The following is a 26,622-nucleotide window of genomic DNA, read 5'->3' on the forward strand; positions in this document are numbered from 1 at the left end:
TGTCCCCCCTCCCTCCACTCTCCAGGCTAGACGCAGTGGCCAGGGCCAGAGTCTCAGCGGGGCCTCACCCAGGAGCACCCCTGGCAGCCTGCTTCAGGAACTGAGGGGGTGGGCATTAGAGCTAGCGCGCAGCGGGGGTGGCAGCACGGCTCTGGAGTCGGAATCCAGCTCTGCCACTTATTTGCCTGGTGACCCTGGGCACATGTGCTTCAGTTTCCTCGCTGGTGAAAATGGGGTGCGAACCCCTGGCTCCCAGGGTTGTCATGAGGACAATACGAGATCACGTGGGTAAAGTGCCCGCCCAGAGCAGGTGCTCAGTAATGGCCGCCAGGGCGCAGCCCAAAGTCGGGGAGGCGGGGGGAAGGGAGACCACGAGGATACTTGGTGTGACCCTTTTGAGCAGCCAAACTCCGCCAGGGGAAATGACACCAATTTCCTGACTGAGGGGGGCCAGGCCTCTAACGCAGTGTGCTGGCTGCGAGGACAGGCCAGAGGCCCCTGGGCAGTGCGGAGAGCTCAGGAGGAGGGAGGCAGAGGGCCCAGGGCACAGGAATGGGCCCTGTGAGAGGCAACTGGACAAGGGTCGGGGGCTGTCTGCTTGGGGACGGCATCTCTAGGAAGTTTTGGAGAGGGGGCCTGGCCACACCGGGGGCATGGGAGGCCTCCACAAAGGGGCCAGCTAGAAAGGAGCTGGCTAGGTGCTGCCCAGGCTAGACCAGGACAGCTGTGGGGGGCAGTCCCAGGGTGGGGGGCTGCAGCAGGCTTTCTCAACCTAGCAGCCTCTCTCCTCTCCCTTGCAGAGCCAGGAGCAACAGAAAGTGGTCATGGCTTCCTGGGTACGCTGGCACCTGGTCATTCCTGCCCTTGCCCGCATGGCTCCAGGCACCTGGCTGAGCCAGTAAACCCGGTCCCAACCCAAGCAAGCCCCTACCCCCAGCCAGGCCCGACGGCCTCTGCAGCCTGCATTCCATGCCCTTCCCAGCTGTTGACACTGCTGAGGAGCCTTGTGGGAGCTGATGTCATTACACAAATAGTGTCACTGCTGTAAACCCAGCCAGTGCCCCTTCCCCCTCCCGTGGAAAATGTCATAAAGGGGCTGGTTCCAAGTTTCCAAAAAGGAAACTCTCTGGGAGGTTCTGCCTTCGCAATGCCTCCTCCAACAGGCAGCTCCAGGATGAGGCAGTGACCACCCGGCTTGGGCTTCTCAGGGGTGTCCTTGGGCCCACTGCCCTCTGCCTGGGCCAGCACCCAAGCCCCAGCTAGGTGGGGCAGGCACCGGCAGGGGCTTCTACTCCTCGGGCTCCACAGATGGCAAACTCCGGACCCCATCCCAAGACCTCACCCGGGAGGACCATGCAGCAGGTGGCAGTGGAGACCAGCCCGCATGGGGAGTGCTGACTGGACACGCTGCTTCCATCTCCCCCAAATGCTAGCCAGGACCCTCCCGATGGGGCCCAAGTTGTCACAGCCAGGGGGCCTGTGGGAATTCCCAAAGGAGGGTCGAGGGAAAAGGAGGGAATTTTCGTTTTGGGGGCGGGGGTCTGGCCGGCCTTGCTCTGTCCCCCGCCCAGGCTGCGGGCCTGAGAATTCACAGTTCTCCTCACGTCCCCTTCTCCATCACCATCGACGCGCCGCGGGTGCGGCGCCCCCTGCGCGGTTCTGCGCCCTCCCGTCCCCCGGGTCCGGGTCAGGCGGCCCGCCCCTCCACGGCGCCCCCGCCGGGCCCAGGGCAGCAGTCTCTGCTCTGGAAGGAGCCCGTGAGGTAGCTAAGTCTCGTCCTCATCTCACCAGGGCCCGGCCCGCGGCGCACGCCACCCCGCGCGCGGCTCCCGCCCGGGGCGCGCAGGGGGGCTGGGGGCGGGGCAGCAGGGGAGGGGCCGCCGAGCGCCCCGCCCCGCGCGGCCGCGGCCCCGCCCCCGCCGCGGAAAGGCGTCGCGGGCCAAGTCCACGCCGCCGCGGTGACGCGCCGCCCCTCGCGCCCCGCCCGCCCGCCCGGCGCGCCGCCGCCTCCGCGCTAGGCCTTCTTGCACTTGCCCTTCTTCTCGCGCTGCTGGAACTTGCGCAGCCGCCGCGCCCACGTGTCCCGCCACTGGATCACCAGGCTGCTCTTGTCGGCCACGATGCCGCTCTGGTCGGGCGAGTCCTCCGCGTTGCCCAGCAGCAGGTACTTCTTGAGGGGCTTGATTTTGGGGCACTTGCAGGCGATGTCCCGCGAGCGGATCCACAGGCTCTGGTCACCGCGGCGGATGCGGCTCGTGCCCTGCTTGTACACGGAGATGATGTTCACCGTGAACTTCCACCAGTCCCCCGCCTTGTCCGCCTTCAGGATGTGGATCTGGACGGCTGCAAGGAAGCACAGGCAGGCCGCTGGGCCACAGGCCGGGGAGTGCCGCCTGGGCCCCCAGTTCCTGTGGCCAGGTCGGCCCGGCCTGCCCCCACCCTCTCTGAGGCCGAGGATGGGGCAGCCTTTTGATGGAGAAGGAAGAGGAGGCCCAGAGCTGAAAAGTGACTGCACAGGGTACCCCACGGGGTGATGGGTGGGTGGCGGCAAAGCTGAACGTGGAACCCCACCTGCTGATACCTGGGCCAGGGCCAGTGCTCCACGAAGCCTCACCTCCTGCCTATTTTGAAGGTGCCACTCAGCACTGCCTTTGGGGACAAGCCTCCTCTTAGGATCCACGAAGGCCAGAGGAAGCCTGTAGGAACTGACCACCTGCCCAGGACAGATGCCCTCAGAGAAGTGCTGGCCACTCCTCACAGGCTGGGGGGGAACCTCCTCAGGTGGCCCTGCTGGGCATTTCCCAAGGCCCCAGTCACTGACCACCAAGCCTCATGACACCTCCAGACACACAACCTTGCCCTTGACCCAATCTCAGAAACCCTAATGGGATCTCAGCGCCCAGGTGCAGAGCACCCTGAACCTGCCCTTCAAGGGGGCCACAGCAGAGTCTGGGGTCCTTGTACAGCCCACCTCCCATCCCTGCCAGGCTGCCCCCCCCCCGCCCCCCGCAAAGCCCCGAGGCCATTCCCCTTTCTTCCAATTCCCTGCTAGTGTTTCCCCTAGCGTAGGGGTTCTCAAACTGGAGCATGCATCAGAATCCCCCTGGGGGGCTTGTCAAACACCCATGGCTGGGCCCCACCCCAGAGCTTCTGATTCAATAGATCTGGAGGGGGCCCCAGAATATGCATTTCTCACAAATTCCCAGGTGGTGATGATGCTGCCTATCCAGGGAACTCACTGAGAATCAGTGCCCTAGTCAATGTTAACAAATGTCATTTCTGCAGGATATTACCAGGTGTTATAAAATAGGAGGAAATGTGTTTTTTTAAAAAAATGGGGGAACTTTGTTCAAATACGTTTGTGAAATACCGGGTTAAACGAAGTCAACAGGTTTCGTTACTGCAGGACTTTTCAGAGCCTTTAATCTACAAATTTTGTGTGTGTGTGTGTATGCATGTGTCTTGGTTTCCCAAACAACTCTGACTGCAGAACCCTTTGGCTTGTGCATCTCAGGTCACCAGAGCCCCATGGGGCCTACTTGGGAACTGCTGGGGGCACCCAGAGTCATTCCAGAGGATAAATGAAGAGGCCTCTGCTGCACCAACCTCCATTCAAGGGGAATTCAACCATCGTCCCCATCCTGAGTGGACGTGAGCCCTCCTGGGAAAGAAGCAGGAGTTTGCCTCTCCAGATTCAGGAGAAGAAACTGAGACACAGGCAGGATCGCTGGCTCTAGCAGCCACGAGGACATGTCCCCGGGGACGCCAAGCAGTCATCACCTGCCCACTCAGCTGCAGGCCCTGGGCCCACCCACAGCTCGGCCTGGCCTCCCGTGCTGGCTGGCCTCTCTCAAGGTCTCTGGGGGCCACTCGGCCACCTTCATCCCAGGGCCCTCCCTGCTCCCCTCTTGTGCTCACGCTGGGCCCAGGGTGATGGGGAGGGGCAGGGATGGCTGGGCCCAGGGAGCATCAAACACCATCCGACTCATCCTTCTGGAGTGAGGGAAGTGGCAGATTTTCCCATATTTTCATTTCAGCTGTTCCTGGGCATCTTGAACTTTGCACTCCAGTCTGAGGGCTCCAAAGAATGGCTGCCATGGCAACCGTTTCCATGTTTTTGTCACCAAGGGACTCAACACTCAGTGTGAACTCTGGGGGTGGGGGAGCCCTCCAGCCCGGAGAAGTGGCTGGGCCAAGTGTGTCTGACTGTGCAGACGGAGGTCACCGTGGTAACTGAGTGCCCCTCAGCTCAGCAATGGGGGAGCCACCCCTGGCATCCCTAAGAGCCCGGGTTTCCTCTCCTCAGGACTGAGCTGAATACAGAATGAGCCTCCTTCAGGATGCGGCTGTCTCCCTTTGTGGGACCTCAGACCCTTGGCCCAGCCACAATGTCACCTCCCGATAAGGATGCTGCAGAAGGTGCCTGTGGCTGGGGCTCCTGGAGAACGCAGCTTTGATCCCAGGCACTGAGCATCTATCGGTGTTATGGGCTGAACCGTGTCGCCTCCAAAATTGGTATGTTGAAGCCCTAACGCCCGGTACCTGAGAATGTGACAGTATTTGGAGATAGGGTCTTTAAAGAGGTAATTAAGATAAAGTTATTAGAGAGGGCCCTCCAGTATGACTGGTGTCCTAAGAAGAGGAGATCAGAACAGAGATACACACAGAGGGAATACTGCGTGGAGACACAGCGAGAAGACGGCCATCTTCGAGCCAAGGAGAGAGGCCTCAGAAGACACCAACCCTGCAACACCTTGATCTTGAACTGCCAGCCTCCAGAACGGTGAGAAATAAATGTCTGTTGTTCAAGCCCCCAGTCTGTGGGACTTTATTCTGACAGCCCAAGCAGACTCATGCCATTGGAACCGAGGACTCTGGGGACACTGGGCCTCAGCTCAGGGCCAGGTGGGAGGGCAGAACTGGCGGGACCTCCCAGCTACGCCAGGAAGAGAGCGGGCTGGGCAAGCTCAGGCCGGGGCTGGCCCTCCTTGCTCCCTGGCCCCGCAAGAATGCGGCCCTTCACAGCAGAGGACTCGGCGCCTGCCCCACCTTCCCTGGCCTGGAGCTCCCCGTCCCCTCAAGGAATGCCCTGGAACACCAGGCAGGGCATCCAAAGCCACCCCACTTCCCCAGGCACGGCCAGCGCAGGCCTGAAGGGGGCGCGCTTAACACTGAGGAGGCAGCCCCGAGGGGGTACCTGCCCCCGGACACCTTGCTGTCCTCGAGCATCCAGGGACCAAAGCAGTGGACACTGGTCAGCTGGGACAAAGCACTGGCCCTGTCCTCCTCCCACCCCGGCAGCTCCCTGGCCACGACGTGGGACGGCACAGCCTGGGGGCAGGGGCAGGGGAGGGTGGTGGCAGGACTCATGTGATTATGCTGGAAAGACTCCACATTTCCGCTGCCCTTGGCAACGCGTCCCACATTACACAGCCCACCAAGTATGAGCTGTACACGCAGTGCACGGGCCAAGGCCCTGCAGCGCACACAGCTGAACATATGCACAATCCACACTGAAGCAGGGCCCTCAGGCAGACCCGCTCTGCACGCTCAGGGAACACGCTCGGCACGGCTCTGCACGGGACAGCGCCACCTCCGGCCGCCCTGCTGGCTGGGAGCCGGGAATGACTGGGGTCTCCTGGGCGCCCGGGGCATTGCCCAGCTGGGAGCTGGGCACAGTGGCTGTGGGCAGCTCTGCCCATCCTAAGGCCACTGCCCCCGAGGGCGGGCCCCTGACACCCACATGACACACACACCCGGCCAGTTAGCCTCAGCCCATAGCATGCCTAAGCCCTACTTTCCTACTGATGTCGTCCTAAACTGACCTCAATGAGGCCAGAACATGGGGTCCGGTGAGGATCCCCCATCCTGTGTTCGGAAATGAGGGTGATGAGATGACCCTCGGAAAGGCAGACCATGAGATCAGACCAGGGCGATAAGAGGCGCTCTGAGACCCCTTAAAGTAGAGACTAGTTTGCAGGAAGAGGCTCCCAGCGTGAAGCCAGAGTGCTCTTCTCTGTCTGGAGAGAAGGCAGTGGCTGCGGCAGACGCTGGCCGGGAAGGGCAGCCCGGCCCCCAGCCTGCTGGTGCTTCGGGCCCCTCTCCAAGTAGTCAGCAGCCCCACTCGGGGTCCACACCGTGAACGGTCCACCCCTCGTCCTCCGAGCCCTTGCTCACCCACAAAATGAGGGCTCAGGCTGGGCAGCTGCTGTGCTTGCCCCGGGGCTCTGCTCTTGGGCAGCAGCAGGCATCGGGGTGTGGGACAGGGGAGGCTGGCTCCAGAAAGCCCCGCAGAGCTGTTGCACCCACGAGCGCCCCCAAGCAAGCCTCAGAGGAGGCGCGTCTGCAGGATGGAGCAGACGCCCACGGAAAAGCAAGGAGCGCGCCTTTGCGCAGTCTCCGGAGAGCAGGAGTCAGCCTCCAGGTCCTAGGGGCCAAGCTGCACTTCGTCCCTGGCCTTGGCGTGCCTGGGCTGCCTCGTATCTCTGTGCATTAAACCCTGCAGGCAGGCGGGCAGCAATTCCGTGGCTCCCAGGAAGGACTTTCGTCAAGGAACCCTCCTTAGCCACCAGAGCAGGGCTACGAGGACCGAATCCCCCTGCTCTAATTCAAGCCTGCCGCTCTGGCTGGGGGAAACAGGCTCCTCTGTCCCTCGGCAGAGGCCTGCACCTGGCTCTGGAGGGCTGGCCGTGACCCCACGGGGGCAAGAAGAGGCCTGAGGGCCAGGCCCATGGAGGCCAACCTCAGCAAGAACAGCCGGTGCCAGAGCTGGGTGGCTTCTGGCCAAGGGGCAGGGGCCTAGGAGGCGGGCCCTGGGCAGGCTGGGTGCCCTGCCCAGCCCTGGGGGTCCTCTTGGCTGCTGCTGGCGGCATCCCTGGCCACAGTGCAGGTGTGTCCTTCCATAGGAGCAGACCTCTGGCCATGCTTCCCAGGGTGCCTCAACCTCTACAGAGCCCTAACGCTGGGAAATTACCAGGCCATCAAAGGCGACCTGAGGAGTGGGAAGCTCCAGGTCCCATCCTGCACTTGGATTCCTCCAAAGGGGGACTCGCTGCCCTACGGCAGCCCTGTCCTCTGTCCGGAGCCCCTGTCCATTCAAAGCCTGCCTCCCCCCTCCCTCTCCAGCTCTGGGCCCTCCGAGGACCTGGCACTGCCACCACCTTGGACAGTTAATGGCAGGAGGTGGCTCCGAGCTGACTGATGCCCCCACTTGCAGGTTTTGGGGACCTCCTGCTGGGATCAAAGCTCCCGCCCGCCCGGGCCAGGTTCTAGGAAAGCTGCTGGGTCAGTGAGGAGTATACAGTTGTTGCCCATTCATCTGCCGGCCCAGCCAGAGACAGACAACCTGCGGGGGCCAGGCCTGGGGGAGTGGCCACAGTACAGGCCCCGAGCGCTGGGACACCTCTGCAGGGAGGTCTCCTAGATTTACGGGCTTCCCAGCAGCTGCCCCTCCCAGGGAGGCTTGGGTGGTCAGCCCCTGGCCTCCCCCCGCCCAGCCATACCATCCTGTTGGGCCGGTCCAGCTAGGGAAGGCTTGTCACTCATCTGCCTCAGAAACAGCGGCCAGGACGAACGGGGGAGGACACTAACCCCACAGAAACCATTAAAACCTCGCAGCCCCATAAATCTCCCCAGATAGAAAGTGTGTCCCGAGCTGCAGCTGCTTCATAAAATGCAGCTCTGACCACATGGCTCCCAGTCCCCTGGGAAGGACAGACACCCCTGAGCAGGGCCAAGCCTTGTTCTAGGGGTGCTACCCTGCTGGTGGGAAGGGCAAGCAAACGGAGTGAGCGTGCCGAGCGGGGGTGCAGGGCAGGCGGGCAGGGCCGACACAGCCAGGACGGGGTGTCACGGCAGCCTCCTCCACCCAGTTTTCATTAAATGAGGTGGAAGGCAGGAGGCTCACTGTGGCTGGACCCGGCCACCATCCGCCCCCCGGGAATCCTCAGGAATCTTGGGGCTGGCACCTCCTGCCACTCCCCCAAGGCCCCACCCCAGACCTTGATTAAGGTAGGGACACCCAACTTAGGGTTGGCTGAAGGTTCCCCCTTTGCCCCCTCAGCCAAAGAAGTAATGGCATACCTCCCTCTCTCGGAACCAATAGCAATGTGGAGGCTGCCTCAGTTTCCCCTGCCAGGTCCTTGTGCTTAGGCTCTTTTCTTGGGAGGGAGAAGGGTTGGGTGCCTGAGACCATCTGATTGCACAGTGATCCTCGGAGGAGGGGACATCAAGAGATCTGGGAATCAGAGAACCAAACTTGGGAAGACATCAGCCCCGTTCCCTGGACCTGGTCATGGTCTGGCCTCGTCATCTGCACCCCCAGCTCGCAAGCGAGACGAGATCAGGGGACAGCCACCCTGCTTTGCAAGAGGGTCAGGTAGCAAAGTGGACCTGGGCCCTGCCCTGCCCCAGCTGGGTGCCCTCATAACGGGGGCTGGTCCCTCCTGCCAAGCAGCCCGAGGGAGAGAGCCCACTGCCCCGGGAGGAAGCCTTAGGCTGCCTCCCTCTGCCAGTCAGGAGGAACTGAACAGCCTGGCTGACTCCTGATCCAGTGCTCATCCCCCACCCACCACAGGCATGGTCAGAGCTGCCAGAATGTCATCCTGGAGGATGACCAAGGCTCCCCTTCCCGGAGGGCCTCACACAGCCTCCTGAGATGCCCCACTAGCCACACCTGCCTCCCATGCTGGCTGGAGCAGCCCAATCTGGTTCCCTGACCTGGCCCCCCACGCACAGAGGACAATGGTCAGGGCAGGCCTGCTGGCTTTGCTGCTGGGAACCACCCAGCTGGGCAGGTCGAGCAATGAGTGCCCCCCCCAACCCCCCAGGCTGGTGCCCTCAGCATCAATGGTGGTCCCGGCCTCTGGAGGAGGGGAAGGCAAGAGGGTCGGCCTTCCTGATGTGGCCTCGGTCCAGGCCCCTCATCACCCCCAGGTCCCTCCAGGCCCTGTGGCCTCAAGGGCTCACAGACAGCCTGGTGTAGAGGGTGCTTCTGTCTGCAAATTTGCACGCACCCCACAGTGGGAGTATGGCCTGAGAGGACCCCCAGACAACAGCCCTGTCCACAACCTCTTCCCCAGCAAGGCTCCAGCCTCCAGCAAGCCCCCCTGCAAGAGAGTGCAGAGCAGCCGCTCCGCTGCAGCTGGGCTGGTGCTTCCGGCCTGCTCCCAGGACACCGTGCCTGGAGTCCTGTCCTAGAAGGGGGGGCATCCAGGAGCTACTCTGGTCCCCTCGTGCACCCCCTGAAGACTGCACTCGGCTCTAGCTCCTAAAAGTCAAACCACCCTCAAAGGATGGAACCTGCTTCCCCAAGGAGACCCCCAAAAAGGCTCTGAAACAGGAACCAAAGCAGGATCCAGACCAGAGCACCAGAGCCCTGCTGGGGGAGGCCACAGCCCAGAGGCGACCCTAAGCCAGCCACATTCACCTGGGGAATCCGCTCAGGTGCCAGTGAGCACTGGGAAAGGTGTTCCTGGTCTTAAGTCACGCCCGCCTCTGCAGCTCACCAGGGTGCTGCCCAGGGCCTGCCCCGCATCTCCCGTCTCAGACCTGAGCCCCGCGAGGCAGGGGGAGCTGGCAGGTGTGTGTAGACTGCGGGGTGGGTCATGGAGAGGAAGCCCAGGCAAGAGCCACTGGAGTGCTGGGGTCCTCGGCGTCAAAGGCACTAATGCCCGGGCTGGGGGGAGGTGTCAGGACCCACCACACCCACCCCGACGGGGAAAATGCCCACCAGAGCCTAGCTGGGGCAGGAGAGATCTCCCTGCTCTGTGATCCTGGCGAGCAGGGAGAAGGCACGGGCTGCCTGGCTGCAGGAGACGCATGGCTGGTGGCCCCCACCCTGACTCTGCGCCAGCTCTCCGGGCACCTTGGACAGATGCCTGCCTCCCCCAGCCCCACTCTGAGCCCCAGTGTCACCATCTGTGAAATGGGAGGTGACAGCTTTCACTAGATGGTTTTCACGGCCCCCTTGAGCCTTCCCTACCCACCCCTCTTCCTAAAAGCAGGATGTTCAGAGTAGGGAAAACAGTGAGGAAAGAAGACAGGAGGAAGCTCCAGGGAGGGGGACAGATGAGGGCCGGAAGCTGCCCAGAGCCCCGGGCAGGCACCTGTGGAGCCCACGGCCCTGCAGCGGTGGGAGGCCCAGGCTCTGGCGGCCCCATCTGTGGGGACGGGAGTCGCTGTGCTGGGAAGGGCGGCAGGAGGCCCTGTCCGTGCAGCACCCTGCAGATCAGCTGTCACTGGGGCCACTGGCCCTCCCTGCCCAACCTGGTGGTCACCCGCATTCCACGACCTCAGGCTGACTCACGCGGACCCAGCTCCACATCTGGCCTCCATATGGGGCTGGCACTCCTGGGGGTAGCGAGGAGGGAGGTCACATCTGGCTGGGGAAATCGGAGGATCCCCAGGGGGCCAGTGACCCCCAAGGAAGGGTCAGTGAGCCTCTGAAACACCATGCCACGTGCTGCTGGCTGCCCTGTGTCCTGCTCCCTGGAGCTGGGGCTATGCTGGCGGGTGGGCAGCTGGCCTCCCCCAGCCATCACCACCAGCCGGGGCCCTGCCACTACCTGTCCCCCCAGGCGGCCCTCCCTTTGGGGGCAGCCCCCAGCGTGCCCATCTAACACCTGTACTCACACCCAAGCCCCGAAGTCACAGCACGCTGTGGACGCAGGAACTCTGTCCCTAGGACGGGGTTGATAACCCGTCCAGTTCTCCGCACTTGAAGGGACTGATCCTGATCAGGAAAGTTATTGACCCCAAGGTCAAGGAAAGGAAGGGGAGGGGGTGTAAAGAGGGGGAGAGGCCATCGTTTGCTGAGAGGCCCCGTGTCCCCAGGGCTGGCTGGAGGAAGAGAGGCCTGAGTGGGAGACTCTCCCCACCCCTGCTCATCTGCCTGAGCGGCTAGACAAGAGCCATCTCCACCCGCACCACAGCCTCTCATCCACAGCCGCGCCACGGCAACCTGCAGTCAGTCTCACCCCCAGCATCACCTCCACGCCCACCTCCCCTGCTGGCTTGGTCTCCCCAGCCTCCACGTGGATCTGCCCATGACCTTCCCACCACACGGCCACACCCATCACCAGAAGGGCTGTGCCAACCCCTCCTCTGCCATCACTGACATCCCGGCCCATCACCCTGGCTCCATCTCCCACAGTCCCACCACCGTGACAGTCCCCCCAACACCATGGCAACCACTCCTGCTTGCTTCCCCATGAAGATGTCTTTGTGGCCTCTCCTCTGAGGCTTATCAGGAGCCGAGAGTCAAGGGTCCTTCTAAGGGACTGCTGTGCCCACCCTGTGCTGCCAAAGGCCCAGGGCCCTGGCCTGGGGGAGGAGAAAGACCTCGGCCACAGAGCCCCTGATCTCGGGCCTGTTATTTTATTTTGTTGAGTCTCAGCGTCCCATTAACAGAAATAAACATCCCTCTCTCACAGGCGCTTTCGAGGCTTCAATGAGGATGAGAATGAAGGCTGTGAGGTACCCGGTCCAGGGCCTGGCCACGGAGGGAACAGTCACTGGCCTGGCAAGGGCTCTTCTGGGTTTCCACTGCCCCAGGAGGCACCAGGGCACACAGGGGATGCAGCTATAAATCAGAATTCCGCATAGGTCTCCAGGCCCACCTCCGCCACGGGGCCCCCCAGAAAGCACGCACATGCACACACACAGCCCAGCGAAGCCAGCCTCTCCCCACGGATGCCAACAGAACGTCCCCCTCAAGTTGTATCCTCAGAAATGATCCCTGTGGGATCCAGGAGGAATACTTGAGACAAGTCATCCTGTGAGAAGCATTTTGATTTTTCCATCTGGTGGTGCCAAAACGTCTTTCAACAAAAGGGGTGACTAATAAACATTTCTGGGAACGAATAATTTTTCCAAGAACTAGCAAAAGTGAGATGATCTCACCTTTCAGAATGTGAGCTGTCTTCCCCCCTTTCTCAATCCCAGGGAGAAGGAAGGGGCGGGCGGCAGCCCCCAGGCCACCTGAGGGGACAGCTCAGGGAGCAGGCAGGATCCCCCGAGGACCAGCGTGAGCTGGACTGGCTCTGGGGGGTCAGGGTGGTTTCCGCACATGGACACGGACATGGCCTTGAGGCCCACACGAGCCTCTCTCGTCCCCCGCACCCCGCACCCCACACTCGCTCTTCTCCCGCTGCCCCAGCCTGCGCCTGTGCTTAGAGGCCTTTCTCCCTCTGCCTGGGAGCCCTGCTTTGCCCAGTGAACACTGGCTACTGGGGCTCCTTCCTCCAGGAATCCCTCCCTCCCCACCCTCTCCGGAGGACAGGCCGTGCCCTGCTTATGCCCGCCTCAGGCTGGACCCTGTCCACAAATCCGCCTTCTATGCTCTCGTCTGTGTGTCTATCTCCTCTCCTAGGCTAAGCCTGTGTCTCCTCCATTTCTGTAAGCTCAGCACCCAGGACAAGGTGGGGCACACAGCAGGCACTCAATGAGTGTACGGCGGGGGCGGGGACGGGTGTGTGAGGGAGGCCATCTTGGGACATGCACCGCTGTGACTATGTGCATGTGTGTACATGTGCACAGCGGCTGTGGGATGAGGGAGGTTGTGCAAACAGGAGGTGAGTGAGGACAGGATGGTGGACGCTCCAAAGGAGCACAGGGACAAGCCAGAGTGCAGGGGAGGGAGGGGGAAGGGAGGAGAGAAGGGAAGGGGGGAGAGGCAGGGCCAAGGCCAGGAGGGCTGGGCTGGACAGGGTGAGGGGTTCTCAGGGAAGGTCACGGGGGCAGGAGAGTCAGGACCCCGGAGCCCCCTTCCACGCCAGGTTGGCAGGGAGGCTACACGCGGTGTTTCCCACACCGGCCAAGGGGATTCGGGCCTGGAACCTTTGTCAGGCCTCAGCCAAGAGGGCCCTGGTCAGGCCTGCCCAACATCCCCACACAACAAATGCCCAGAGCAAAGTGTCATTCTGTCATCCTCATCACCTTGACTCTACTGGCAGAAGGTTCTGGAGCCTGGGCTTCCCATAAATGTGCCACAGAGCAAGGATGTGCTCTGCCTGCATCGGAGCAGCCCGATGGGGTGCAGACTTTGTGGTGCACAGGCACACGCTCGCACACACATGCACACACACTGTCACACTCGGAGCATTCTCACAAAGGAAGGGCCCCTCCAAGGCTAGGTTTCCTGAGAAGTTGGCAGGAACTGCGAATACACTTGAAAATAATAAAACCCGTCATCTGTGAACAACTGCTCCACACTTGGCCTTCTTGCTGGCGCTTTTTCAAGCATTTGCAAGGTGAGCTGGAGGCCCCTAGAGGGCAACAGAGGACTGAGGTGGCCCCAGGAGAGGGGGGGATGGCAAAGACAGCATCACCATGGACCCCTGCCCTTGGAGATGGCGCCTGGCCTGGTGGGGCCACGATCTGTCTTATCTAGAAGGATGGCACGTCCCCTTGATCACACCTCCATTTGACAGATGAGGACACTGAGGCCCAGGCTGGTGAGGCTCCCTGTGCAAAGTCACAGCAAATTAGGAACCTGTCTCCAGACTCTGGGGCCAGTGCCCCCTTCCCTACAGATGGGAATGGAACGGCCACCCTTCCCTGTCATGGGGTCTCTTGACCCTGAGGCCTTCCCCCACCCCAATTCCTTCCTGCTTGCTTGGTGCCCACCCCACCCCACCCAGGCTGGGCCCACTCACTGGGAACATGCCTGAGAGAACACAGGGCAGGCTCACCCCAGGGCGTTTCTCATCGCCCCCGCCTCCCCCAGCCTCCGGTCTACACCACTGCCCGGGTCGGTGGAGCCCCAAATCCGTGCTCTCCCACAGCACATCAAGACTCCTGTGAGCTGGCCTCAGAGGAGGAAGGGGGTCTGGGGCCTGCTCTTCACCCAGCAGGGGCAGCAAACCTGAGGTTCTAATTAGCAGCTTCTGGAACATCCAAGTGCCCCGGCTCTAAGTGAAGGAAATCTGTTTCCTAATTGGCTCCCTGCCGGGGTGTCAGTCAGAGAGCAGGGATTATGCAGCCCCTCTGAGCCTCCCTCCCCGGCCCGCCTGCTCTGGCCAGCCTCGCCTCCTCCCCTCCTCGTCCTCTTCCTACTCATCCTTCTCCTGGGCTGGCCCAGGTCTGCCCCGGGTGTGGGAGGGACACCCCTACTCACACTTCATCCAGGGGTCCAGGGTCCCAACAGGACGCAGGGAAGATCCTCCACAAGGTCCCACAGAGCCCGACCCGAGACCTGGCCCCTGGCCTCAGAGCCGGGCCGGCAGCTGCTGCACCCATGGGCGTCAGCGTCACGAGGGCCCCTGCCCCAGCCCTGTGGGCGTCACTCACTCCTTCCTTAACAAGCCTCCCCGGGGCCCTGCCCGCCCACCCACTGGGCTCTGTGAGCTCTCTCCAGAAGCCCCTGAAGTCCCCTTCCTGGCACCTCTTTGTCCTGCCTCCTGCCTAAACACACAGGCCTAGACACCGAGCTAGGGTGGCGATGCTCTCCAACTTTTGGGTGACCCCAAGAGTATCAGGGACAGTCCTGGGGACCAGAACCACCCCCCAAGGTCTTTGGGGGAATGGGAGGGGCAGTGCCAGTCCCAGCCTCAGTGCAACAGGCGGGGGGCACGGTTAGGAGGACATTAAAGCTGATGGCACAGCAGCTTCACACCTCGTTGGCTCCCTGAGGGGGCACCCCACTTCTCTCCTGCATCTGCTGCTCCTCAAGTCTTGCTCTGTGGCAGAAACGTGAGCACCTGGGCAGTGCGCCTGGGCAACGCATGTGGGGGCAGGAGCGGGGATGGCCGCGATGAAGTCTGGGAAGGTGGGCACGCCGACTGTCTCTCACTTCTCTTGGCCTTGGGGCTAAATGTGATGTGTGTGTCGGGGGAGCCCAGGGAAGGCCACTGTGGAAGGAGCGGGAGGTGGGACCTCCACTGGGCAGGCCACCTCAGCCAACTGGGCCAGGGTCCCCACCCGTGACACGAGGGAACTGAAGCCTGCCGCCTTTGACACCCGCTTCACTCTGATAACCCACGAAGGAGTCGGGTGTGGGGGAAAGTAAGGGCCAGGTCAGAGGGCAAAGGGCAAATGGAAGCCAGAGTCTGGGCCCCACCCCTCCGCACCCCCAGGAGAGAAGGCCCCTGTTGCCCAGAGCCGCCCACAGCAGGGGTGAGGCTCCGGGAGGGTCCAGGGGGCCCCTCTGGGTCTATAAAAAGAGGGTATCAGGCCCCTTCAGCAGAGAGGGGACCTGCCTGCTGGTGGGTGAGGTGCCAGGAGAGCTCCAAGGGGGCCAGAGTGCGCCCTGGAAGATCAGTGGGGGAGGCAGAATCCAACGGAGGAAAAGCGGTCAGAAGAGAACAAAACAGGACTGAGTCAACAGAATCAGGTGGAAAACAGGAACCGTTTTGGAACTTTTAAATAAAAGTCCAACTTCTCCACAGGCTGCGGTCAACATCTCACAGCAAGACTGCTGGCTCTTCCCTTCTCCAGGCCCTCTCCACAGCGCCCACTGAAGGGATGCTTCAGGCCCGTCATCAAATCACTCCTCCCTAAGCGGGCCCACTTATTCCTTCTCCCTGCCCCCTGCTCTGGGCAGGGGGAGCGGCACCTCAGCGACCCCGGGCTCTCTGGGCCTGCACGGACGCCTGTGCTCCGCCCCCCAGGCCCCAAGCCTGGGAGTGCGGCAGAACCTTCGGGCTTGGGTCCTCTTCCCACAGGACTGCCACCTCGCAGTCCCCGGCAGACACAGACGGCCGAGGGCAGACACAGACGGCCGAGGCCGGGAGGACGAGGCCCTGGAGCTCGGGGCCACACAAGCTTCGTCCAAAACAACCTGGGGCCTCTCCTCGTGGCTGTCGCTCTGGCTCGGAGACAGTGCATCCTTTATCTTTAAACCACCCCAAGTTTGTCTTCCCAGCGGAGCTGGAAGTTTCTGCACTGCCCTAGGAGGCAAGCACTTTGAAGCGGCTTTTAGGAATTTCCTGTGGGCCCCAGAGTGGACTAGAGTGGAGATATCCACAGCCTGGCCACTTCTGAACTGACCCGCAAAACCTGCCAGTGGCTCCAGCTTCGTCCTGTGGGAGGCCAGGTGGCCTGCGGGCAGTGCGGCCGGCTCGGGGAGGGCGCCTCAGCGTGGGGTGTGGGTGCGTATGTGTGTGCCCCATCATTTGGGCCTCATCATTCATTTTATGATGCTGAAAGGTCCTGACTATTGTCTTTATTAAAGGAAAAATCCTTAAGTGTGGTCCAAACAGCCGGCCAGTTAGGATCCCCACAGGGCCTGGCTTCCAAGGCCAGCTGCCTGCCCTCTCTGGGCAGGAGGATGGAGCATGGGTTCCGGATGGACAATGAGGCCTCCTCACCAGGGGGCCTTCCCTCTCACCCCACCTCTCCCAGGTGCGTTTCTTCCCTCCTCCCCTCCCACCAGGCTCCCCGTGGATGAGCCGAGGTCCTGCTTTACTGGGAGCCTAACAGGCACCTGGCCTTGAGCTGGTGCTTCCCGCACATGCACAGTAGGTGCGTCACCTCCGCATTACGGACCAGGAAACGGAGCCTCGGACAGGCAGCTGGACTCGCCCAGGTCCCAAGGGAGGAGCATCCTCAGGGCAGACTGGGAACACTGGGCAGCAAAGAGGCCACTCGGCTTTGCCGGATAGGGCCAGGGTGGGGCTGGGGTCTGCAGGGCCACTGAGGCCTCGGGCAGGGAACTCACCTGCGGGGGCCAGTTGGAGAGTGGACAGGCGAGATCAGGCCACATCCAGCTGGAGTGGGGAGGCGGGCAGAGAGGACTGTCGGGGGCCGGGAAAGGAGGCCCAGCCCGAATCAGCCAGGCCGAGCATGTCGGGGGGGGGCCCACGGTGGAGAGAGCCAGGCCTGGGTTCAGGCTGCGGCTACTGCCTGGCCGGGTGACGGAGACCTCGGCCACCCACACGGACGCCCTGGTTTCCGCACAGGGCCCTTCCCTGCTCTGCCAGTGGACATCTGACCATCTTCTCGGAACTTCTCTTCGCTTCTCCTGCTGTGAAGCACCCCCTCCACTCTCCACACACACCTGCCCGTGGGCTGCTAAGGGCTCCCCTCTTCCTGCAGGCTCCCCGACTGCCTCCCACCCACCGTGACCGCAGTCAGACCTTGACCCTGTGTCACGTGGTATCTGGCCAGCGCGGACACTCTCAGGGACTAGAAACCACGAGGCTGGCTCCTCACCTCCCACGGGGCGGGGCTGGCTCGAGCAGACTCTCAGGAAGTGCTCACAGAAGGCGGGAAAGGAGAGCCCGCAGAGAAGGGGTGCAGGGGCCCGCTGTCCCCAGTGCGTAGTGAGAGTGGGGGGACGGGACACCCCCTTCCCAGTGAAGGAAGCCTGAGGGCTCAGGTGACAGGGAATCTCTGCTGGTGGCCCCCAGGGCTGTCAGCCCCACAGCTTCCAGCTGAAAAAGGCCCTCAAAGATCCCCCTTCAGCTGTGTGCAAACTTCAGGTGCATCAGAATTACCAGGGAGCCGTTCAAAATGCAGATTCCCCGACCCACCTCAGCCTCGTGGAGTCGACCCTCAGAAGAAGGCAGCTTCAGGAATCCGCACTTTAAACATAGCACGAGCTCCCACCCCCTTTCCTGATGCCTGGAGGACCTCACTTTGAACAACAGCGGTTGCTCAGGTTGAGTGCCCACAGTATGCCTGAGGGCACTGAAGACCAGAGAGGTCAAGTGACTGGTCTGCGGCCACACAGTCCCCGGGGCAGAGCGAAGGCCAGAGGCCACCCTGGGAATCCCAGCCCCAGGCCAGCCCCACTGGCCTGGATGCCTGCCGGTGGGGCGAGGGGGAGAACCCAGTGCTCGTGCCCTGTGGCCCCTCACGGCCCTTGCCTCCGAGGGCCACGGTGTAAGAGATGACACACTCCTGGGAGTGGGATCCGTCCAGCTCGGGTCCTGTCCAGTCACAGGGACTCCACGACCAGCACCCACCCAGGGCCACCTGCACCCCAACCCCAGCTCCTGGCTGGTCACGTGACACCCGCCCCCTCACTCACCGTAGTCCTTCTTGCAGTACTTTTTCATGTTAATCTTCAGCTTCCCTTTGGAGGCCTTGCAGTAGGAATCGCAGTCTGCAGGGGAGGGGAGGGGAGAGCACAGACAAAACCTAATTAGGCTGGCGATGAATAGGCTGGCGGGCCGAGCGGGAGGCCACCTCCTCCCTAAATACCCAGAGGCCCGTGATACCCATGGGCCGGCCGAGCAGGCAGGCATTCAGGGCAGCCGGCCTTCTAAAGCGGCGCTCGGGACCAAGAGCCCCCGCCCGACCCACCCCTCTGGCCTGACGAATCCTCTAGCCGCTGCCTGCAGCCCCCTTGGCCTCCATGAGGGATTCGGGGGGCTCCTGTATTGTGCCACCCAGGGCTTCTGAGCGCCACACAAATTCCCCCAGTTCTTAAGACACAACCGGAGCCTGATTAAAGCCGATAGAGGCCTCATTGTCACCCCGCGCCCGGGTCTGTGTCAGGCGCTGGCTTTCATGGCGCAGAGCCTCTGGCTGGGGTCAGGTCCCAACAAAAGAGGTCACGGAGGAAATTAGCAGCCCATGAAGCATTAGAAAACCCCTTTGGTGTCCACTCTACTGGAGTGTGCAAATAAAATGCCCCCCGAAGAAGAGTTCAGTTCTAATGGGCCCTACTGCTGAGAGGCAGGGCTGCCAGGCCGCGTCTGCTGGGTGTGACTTTGGGGGCTTCCCCGAGCCCGAGCGTGAGCCAGGCAGGACGTGCAGGGCCCCGGGCCTGCCGGCCATCAGGCCGGCTTCTCTTGGGGGTGGCCTGGGTCAGCCCAGCCCAGCCGCGCCCTCTCCCTGTCCACTCTTTCTGCTCTTCTCTGGGTGAGGTGACGCAGCTCCTCCGCGAGGTCTGTGTGACGCTCTTAGCATGGTGGGGGCCTGGCATAGAAGCCCGGGAAATCCTCCAGCCCGCCCTGCACCACGACTCGACCTGCTGGGTCTCAGTCAATTCTCACACCCAGGCTTTGAGGTGTGAGTGTTGTTCCCATTCTGCAGACAAGAAAACTGCTCCACCTGCCCAATGCACCGACAGCTAGCGCCAAGGCCAGGCCTTGAAGGCAGGCCTGAGATGCCCGAATCACTGCACTCTCGGCTACGCCACGCTGTGTCTCAGTGAACACAGCGGATTCCCCCGCACAGCGAGGAGGGTGTTAAGCTCAGGGCTGGGGATGAGGAGTACCATGTTCCAGCCACTCCCAGACTGCTGGCAGGAAGACCAGCCAGGCTGGCCTGGCCCAGCCTGTTCTAGGAGCAATGACGAAGATGGCGTGGGGTGGTGGAAGTGGGCAGGGGTGTGTGTCCTGGTGAGGGGCGGAGACAGGGGGACCAGAAAGGTGAAGGGGACGCACTCACACACAGGTGACTCCCCAGGAGCAGGTGCCAGCCCCTCATCCTGCAGAGGGGAAATCCAAGGCCAACCTGGGTGTAAGGAGTGATTTGTGCACAGGAAGCACAGGACAAAGCCAGGGCAGGAAGTCAGGCCTCCCAGTGCCACCTGCGTCCCCAACCCATGACTTAGATCCGCAGGGAATATTCAGAGATCACTCCAGAGTCAGCCTCTGGCCCCATGGGAGGTGGCTGCCTCCTTTGAGGTCCCAGGGCACACTGACTGGTGCCTCAGCTAACGTCGAAACAGCTCCATCCCATTGCCCTGCGAGCCCCGGGCCTGGCAGCCCCCTGCTGCCTCCTGAGCCAGCTTCCCGGAGAACCCAGTTAGGAACCAGTCTCAGGAAATGGGAAGAAAACAGCCCCCCTTCCTGCTTCCCTGTGGTCTGAACCTTTGGACTCCCCCTAGGATGCCCTGCCAGGGGCACCAGAGGCTATAGCGCCAGTCCCTCCTGCCAGCTGGATGGCTGGTTGGTCACTGGAGTGGGGACCTCCTGGAAGGCAGGGCCTGGGTCATCCAGAGAAAGTGGCCTGCATTCTACCGCGGCCAAGCCAGAGAGGTCAAGACGCGAGGTGACGGCGGCCAAGCACACAGGTCAGTGGCACTGGCACCACCATCACACTGCACTTCACCGCGGGGAGCAGCTGCTCCTGCGCGTCTCTGCCAGCTCAGGGACAGATGACGTGCACAGCAGAGCCACCGCGCTGGCTGAACCCAGGTCGTGCGTACGTCCTTGCGGTCCCGAGCGAGCTGGCTAGAATCCCTCTCTGACCTCTCCACTTAGGGAAGCGAAGTGGAATGCGAGTGGCGCTGGGTGACGTCATCACAGGGCAGTCTCAAACCTACTCTCCTCTCTTTCTTGTCATTTTTTACGAAGGACCTTGGCCCATGGCGGTACTTGCATTCCGGTCAGTAGGAAATCACCTACGCCCTGCCTCCTCCCATGGATCCAGACACGTCCCTCCATCTCAGCCTTGAGGTGGCCCCCAGGTCCAGAGAGCGCCTTGTAGCCCATAAGCTCCTCCAAAGCCTCACAGCAACCCCGTGAGGAGGGACTGCGAGTCCCATCTCACAGATGGGAGACCGCAGCTCCGAAAGGGTCCAGCGCGCCTGCCCCAAGTGAGCCCTACACTGTGGGGGAGGGGAAGGCGGCCAGTCCTGCGACCACCTACCCCTGCACCTTCAGCCCTTCCCTCTCCGTCACTCTCCTCCTAGCAACATGCACAGCTCTTCTTGTCAGAGCCACGGATCCACCTGGGACAGAAATCGTCCTAGAATGTGCGGCATCCATTACTGCCTAATTAGATCGAGCTCCAGACCCTGCTTGACAAATCAGAGTCAGCCCCATGAATACCAAGAGTCTGCCCTCATAACGGCAGCCACGCACGCAGCACTAACGAGGCAAGCAGCACTGCTCCCCACCCTACCAATCAGCCCCATTTCACAGACGAGGCAGTCTGTGCAGAGCCTGTGCTCCTAACCCCCTGGTTCTCAACCTGGGCCATCCAGTGGAATTACCCAGAAGCTTTAAAAAACGATGATGCCTGAGTCCCACCCCCAAGACATTCTGACTTCATTGGTTTAGGGGGAAGCCCAAGTATCCAGATTTTTAAAGTTCCTCAAGTAATTCCAACGGTCAGCCAGGGTTAGAAACCCCTCTCTGAACCAGCTGTCACTGTGGGAGGTGGGGACAGGGCTCTGCACCCATGACATGCACAGAGCACCCAGCTCAGCAGAGGACAGGCCCAGATAGGTGGCTGTTGACTCAAACTGGAGAGTGCTCTCAGAGAAACTCAAGCTGGTTGCCCTCACGGGAAATGGTGCCAGCTCTGAACGTTCTAGTTGTATTTGCTTTTTGTGTGTGTGGGTCTTATGTCTTTCCTTTCTGTCAGCCAGAAATTCCTGTCAGGTCAGTGTGCCTATTGTTGTAAAACGTCCCCTACTCCCTTCAGATTTGCTGATTCCAATTCAGTTGTGAGCTAGGAAAACAGAAAGACCCAGCTTGTTAGAACTGTGTGTAAAACACGGACAGGGCCAGCTCCGGTGGCCTAGTGGTTAAGTGCGGCACGCTCTGCTTCAGCGGCCCGGGTTCAGTTCCTGGGCGTGGACCTACAGCACTCGTCTGTCAGTGGCCATGCTGTGGTGGCGGCTCACGTACAAAAAGAGGAAGATTGGCAGTGGATGTCAGCTCAGGGCAAATCTTCCTCAGAAAAAAAAAAAAAAACAACACGGGTAAATAGGCTCAGAATGAGAGACTAAACGCTCTCCCTCGGGTAAAGTGAACGACCTCCAGAACATGGACACTGTGGCAGCTCTCTGGCTGCTTGTGGACTCTTTGTTTTGGTTGTATTCCAGAGAACTGAGGTCACTGAACAAGTGGTCCCTGGATAAGGAAATGTTCCTATATTTTCCTCTTTTATCAAATACACACAAAGCTACACAGACTGCTTCAAGATGGACAAACCACAGCTTTAAAATGCAGCTTTGACTCCTTCAAAATGGCATCTACTTGGCAGTCACCCATATAGCCTCTCCTTGTTTTGTTCCAAAATAGCCATAAAGACAATGAAAAAAAATGAAAATTCACACTAATGCCAAAAATTCAACTGATAGATGACCCAGTGCTGGAATCTGGGAGCAATCTCTATTAATGAAAGGCAGATGGTGGTGGAACAAGCGAAACCTGTCCAGGTTTTACCTCAGGACACAGCTCTTTGTCTGATGAGCAGAAAGATCCCGAAAAAAGGGAAGATGACAGAGAGACAAGAACCAGAAAACAAATGGGCAGGAAGTGGGCGGGGGCACCGGTGGTGGCGCCCTGCTCCAGGGACGAGAGGCTTATGGAAGGGTAGGGACTGGAGCGGCAGTGTCTGCAGTGGGTATTTGACCTTGCATTTTTATCTAAATCATTAATACAGAGAATGAGAAAGTCAGGCAGTGGAGATAGAAGGATACCACCTCCATGGAGCAGAAGAGAATCAAGGGAAAGGCTGGCAGGAACTAGGAGATGGAGCTGCACACATTCCCCTGCCATCCAGCTTGGCGCTGAGATGGGAATCCAGCTGTCACGCTAGTACAGGGATCTGCAAACTTTTTTGTAAAGTGCCGAACAGTAAATATTTTAGGCTTATGCAGGCCATACGGTCTCTATCACTATTCAAACTCTGTCCCTGTAGCTCAAAAACAGCCATAGACAATACGTAACCAAATGGGCATGGCAGACTAAAAAAATTCTTAGAAGACACAGCCTCTATGAAATAGGAGAAGAAAGCCGTAAGGGAAGACCAGGCTGAGCTGAAAAGGCTGTATGATGAAACAAAAAGGGTGATGCAAAAGAGAAAGAGCTGGAAAAACCAAAACCTAAAAACCCAGTAGCACAATTAAAATCCACTTTGGAAGCATTAAAGAGAAATGATGCTGTAGAAAACTGATTCAGAAACATGGAGAATAAATTGGAGAAACTCTCATAAAATTTAGAGGAAAAAGATAAAGAGAAAATGATAAGGATATAAGAAAGAAAGTGGAAAGTGGGAAAGAAGTGCAGAAGAGGCCAAATGGAATAGAGACAAGAATCAAAGATGGGATTCCTGAGCTAAAGACAGACCTACGTATGCACAAGGAAAGGGCTCTCTGAATTTTCGGAAAAAATTTAAGGAAAAGAGACACACCCAGATACATCTTTACAAAACATATGAAATACCAGGATGAGGAAAAGATATATATGGATTAAAAATCAACAACAGGAAGCTGGCCAGATGACCAGGAGCAATGTCTATAGGTCTTGAGGAGGGAAAGTTTGTGACCCAAGAATTTTATACCTAGCTAGACTGTCTTATATGCATGCAGACCACAATAAACAGAAGGCATTCTCTTGTGTGCAAGGGCTTAGAAAATACTCCAATCCTGTATCCTTTCCAAGAGAAATACTTGAACATGTTTTCCAACCAACTATGAAATGAATCAAAAATGAGAGTTTATGAGGGGAGAGTTGTGGTCTGAATGCGCTGGTAATGAACACCGAAACCAGTGACCACAGAGATTTCAAATTTGGTTCTAAAACTGAAAGCAAATGTCAAAATACTTTTAAAATGTTTGAAAGGGAACCATGAGACTATGTATACATACATATATGTATAAATAACTATAAAAATTTACTCTGAAACCTTAGATCCTATTAACGAAAACTAACAAGCAGAATGGGGGGGGGACACAACTCTTTGTCTCGAGGAGGCAGAATGCAAAAGATGCTATTTCATGCTTGACCCTGACAAATAAGAACTATTAGATCAAACAGTGCTTTTGAAAAACCCAAAGATAACCACAAAACGCCAGAGAAGACAGGAAATCAATTATAGGTAATATGCCAAAAGAAAAAAAAAAAAACAGAAAAAGTAGAATATATAAAAAGCAATTGTGATAAATTAAGATCACAGAAGAGCAACTATATAAAAACAAAACAATGACTGTAAATGGATTCTACTCCTCTATTGAAAAACTGATTAAAAAATATTAAATGTTCCAGAGTGATATAACTAAATGAAGCAATATTTTTCACTTACAACTTTTAAACAAGTTGTAAGCTTCTTTAAAGAAGTCCTAAGTTTGTCACTAGGTAACAAAGAAGTTCACCCCGTAATAAAAAAAAAAAATGTTTTGTGTGGAATAACATCTTACTGAAATATATTGAGCAAAAACCGTGAGAAGTACGAAGGGAACAGACAGACACATAAGTAGTAAAAGAATGCTAACTTGATTCCAAGGGGCTGAAATTGTACAGGCCGCATTTCCCGACCACAATGTAATAAATAGCACTTATTATTAAAGAGAAAAAAATAAAAATAAATGAAGCGCGTGCAATTCTAGAAGTTAGAAAATGAGCAAAATGAAACCTGAAGAAAGCAGGAGGAAAGAATTAATACCCACAGAAGTAGAAATTGAAAAAGTAGACCACTGAAGAACCTCAAAAGTTATAAATACACCCAGGAACTGATTCTCAGGAAAGCCCCAAAACAACCTAAAAAAAACCCAACCAAATAAAAAACAAAAAACAGACAAAACACTGTCATGTCTAATTATGAATAAAAGAGAGAAAACAGACACAACGTGAGGAAGCAATGAGCAAGGGGCATAACCACAATCTGAAGAACATTTTATAAATCACAGGGCTACTGCATACAGCCTTCGGCTGAAATCCTGGACACTGGAATGAAATGTATTACTGTTTAGGAAAACATAAATGACCAAGTTGAACTCAAGAAGAGGTATCAAATCTGAATAGATAATCGTAAGAACTCTCTGGATACAGACAGTTTCAGAGGCTGGGTCCGTCTAATCATTTAAAGGACACATCTTTTTCAGGTTCTTTGATCTGGTGAGAAGCACAGAACAAGATGGAACACTATTAGGATGAACCACAAGACAGCTCCTAAAATCGATCATTTTTCAACTTTTAAAAAAAGCAGTTTCATGTGGTTTGACCTTAAAAAAGCTAGCCTGGGCTTATACCACAGAGACCCTGCAGACCAGTTGATCAACCTCATTTACCAATCAGTCCCCACATTTTGTGCCCAACAGGGTCCCACCCTCCCTGAACCCAATGGCTGGGACCCCGCCTGCCTGGGCCGAGCATTCCGGCTCCACCCAGGAGTGACAAGTGAGGGGGGCAGGCACTTTCACTGCCCCCACTCTCTCAGGGGACTTTGGGGCTCCAATGGAGGGCGCAGGTAAAATACGGGAAGATCTGCAGGAGCCCCTGTACCAGGGTCACCCTCCACTCCCACCCTCCTCCCCAAAGAGACAGGAGCTGCCAGGGACGGACACGGGGACCGCCTGGCTCCCCAGTCGGACGTGCTCAGTCCCGGGGAGAGCCGCTGAGACCTGGGGCCGCCATCTGCACTCGCAGCAGGCCCATCCTGGCTGGCTGGCATCCTGGCTCCTCCTGGGAGCAGCCGACCCTCCCTTTTATTCCTTCCACCTGCTCCCTGACCAACCCACAGCCAAGAGCCAAGAGGGGGCCCTGCAGGCCCAATCCCAGTGGCCGAGCCCCTCCCTCCTCTTCCTCCACCTTGGGTAGCTCGCCCCTCTGGTCTGCCTGCTGTGCCCCAGGTGCCAAATACCCTGCTGGGCAGGCCTGCTCGCCGGATCGAAGCTCATCTCTGAGCATATGGCAGGCGGGGCTCGGCATACCCTGGTTGCAGCCAGGGGCGCTGCATCTGGCGCCTCCCTTGGAGCAGCGTGGGGAGCTGGCCAAGGTCCGCTCTCAGCAGCACCCCTGCCTCTCTGCTTCCGGGCTGTCGGGCTGAGGAAGGTGGGGCGGTGGGGGTAATGAGCGAGGGACACCCAGCCACCACGGGCCATCCCAGAGCAGAGACCTGGGGCTGGTGAGTTTCAGACTCCGCTGGCCGGGCACAGGGGAGGGGCTCCGGGTTCCCCCTGGCCTGGGGTAAAAGAGCTCAAGGGAGCGGGGCTAGGAGGGACACCCAGCTGGCTCCGTCCATTTCGGCTGGGCCACTCTGCCCACCAGCAGGTGACAAAAGGCAGGTGAGGCCTGTCTGCCCAGAGAGTGTGTTTTGGCTCCGCCTGACCTGAAGCCACAAAGTCTCTTGGAACTCCTCAGCTGAGAGAGTCCAGTTTTTAATGTGTGCAATTGTCACACATGGTGGGTGTCCACACGTTTCATAATGGCCATCGTAGGGGAGGTGTGGTGAGGATGTAGGAGGCACTCCCACAAAGCCAACTCTCGCCTCTCGGTCCTAGGCTGCAGGGACATAATAACTCTCCCCAGGGGACCACCTTCTCAGCGCCCCCACCCACCAGTCCAGGGTACCGACACCTCTCTGGGAGAGCCGGGGTCCACAGGCAGCTCTTAAGCCCCCACACGCCTCTCTCCAAGCCTGTGCTGGTCTCACTCACCCACTCTGTGACCTCCAAGCCCTCCTAGCCTCAACAGCATAATGGCCTTTTAACTTTGGGTTCTGGGGCAGAAAGGCAAGGACCCCCAAAACGAGGGACAGGAGCTGGGTATGAGGACCTGGGCATGAGGCGCCTCACAACCTAGGGGGCAAATGACCGGAAAAAAGCCAAAAGTGTTTGCAATATAGCAAAGGACTGCTGTCTCATATATAAAGAACTCTTCCAAATCAATAAGACAAGTAACCTAAAATTCAAAGGACAGGCAATTCACGAAAGAATGGGGAAAAAAAAGGGATAAGATGTAAAAATGTTCAATCTCAAATAATCAAAGAAACACA

The 26,622-nt window shown here is 58.8% G+C and overlaps 1 protein-coding gene across 1 annotated transcript in view; it reads right to left on the reverse strand.

Moving 5' to 3' along the window:
- Positions 1–1,994: 1,994 nt before the first annotated feature.
- NTN1 (netrin 1) overlaps positions 1,995–26,622 on the reverse strand; it is a 174,896-nt gene continuing 150,268 nt past the window's right edge. The window contains exons 6-7 of the mRNA XM_004433069.3: positions 17,972–18,046; positions 1,995–2,343 (exon numbers count right to left, since the gene is read on the reverse strand). Coding sequence (XP_004433126.1) covers positions 2,015–2,343; positions 17,972–18,046 — 404 coding nt within the window. The 3' untranslated portion in view covers positions 1,995–2,014. The remainder of the gene's footprint in view (positions 2,344–17,971; positions 18,047–26,622) is intronic.

Source organism: Ceratotherium simum, chromosome 16 (assembly GCF_057802395.1).
Source record: "Ceratotherium simum simum isolate JZ-2026a chromosome 16, ASM5780239v1, whole genome shotgun sequence".
In the NCBI taxonomy this organism is placed as follows: Eukaryota; Metazoa; Chordata; class Mammalia; order Perissodactyla; family Rhinocerotidae; genus Ceratotherium; species Ceratotherium simum.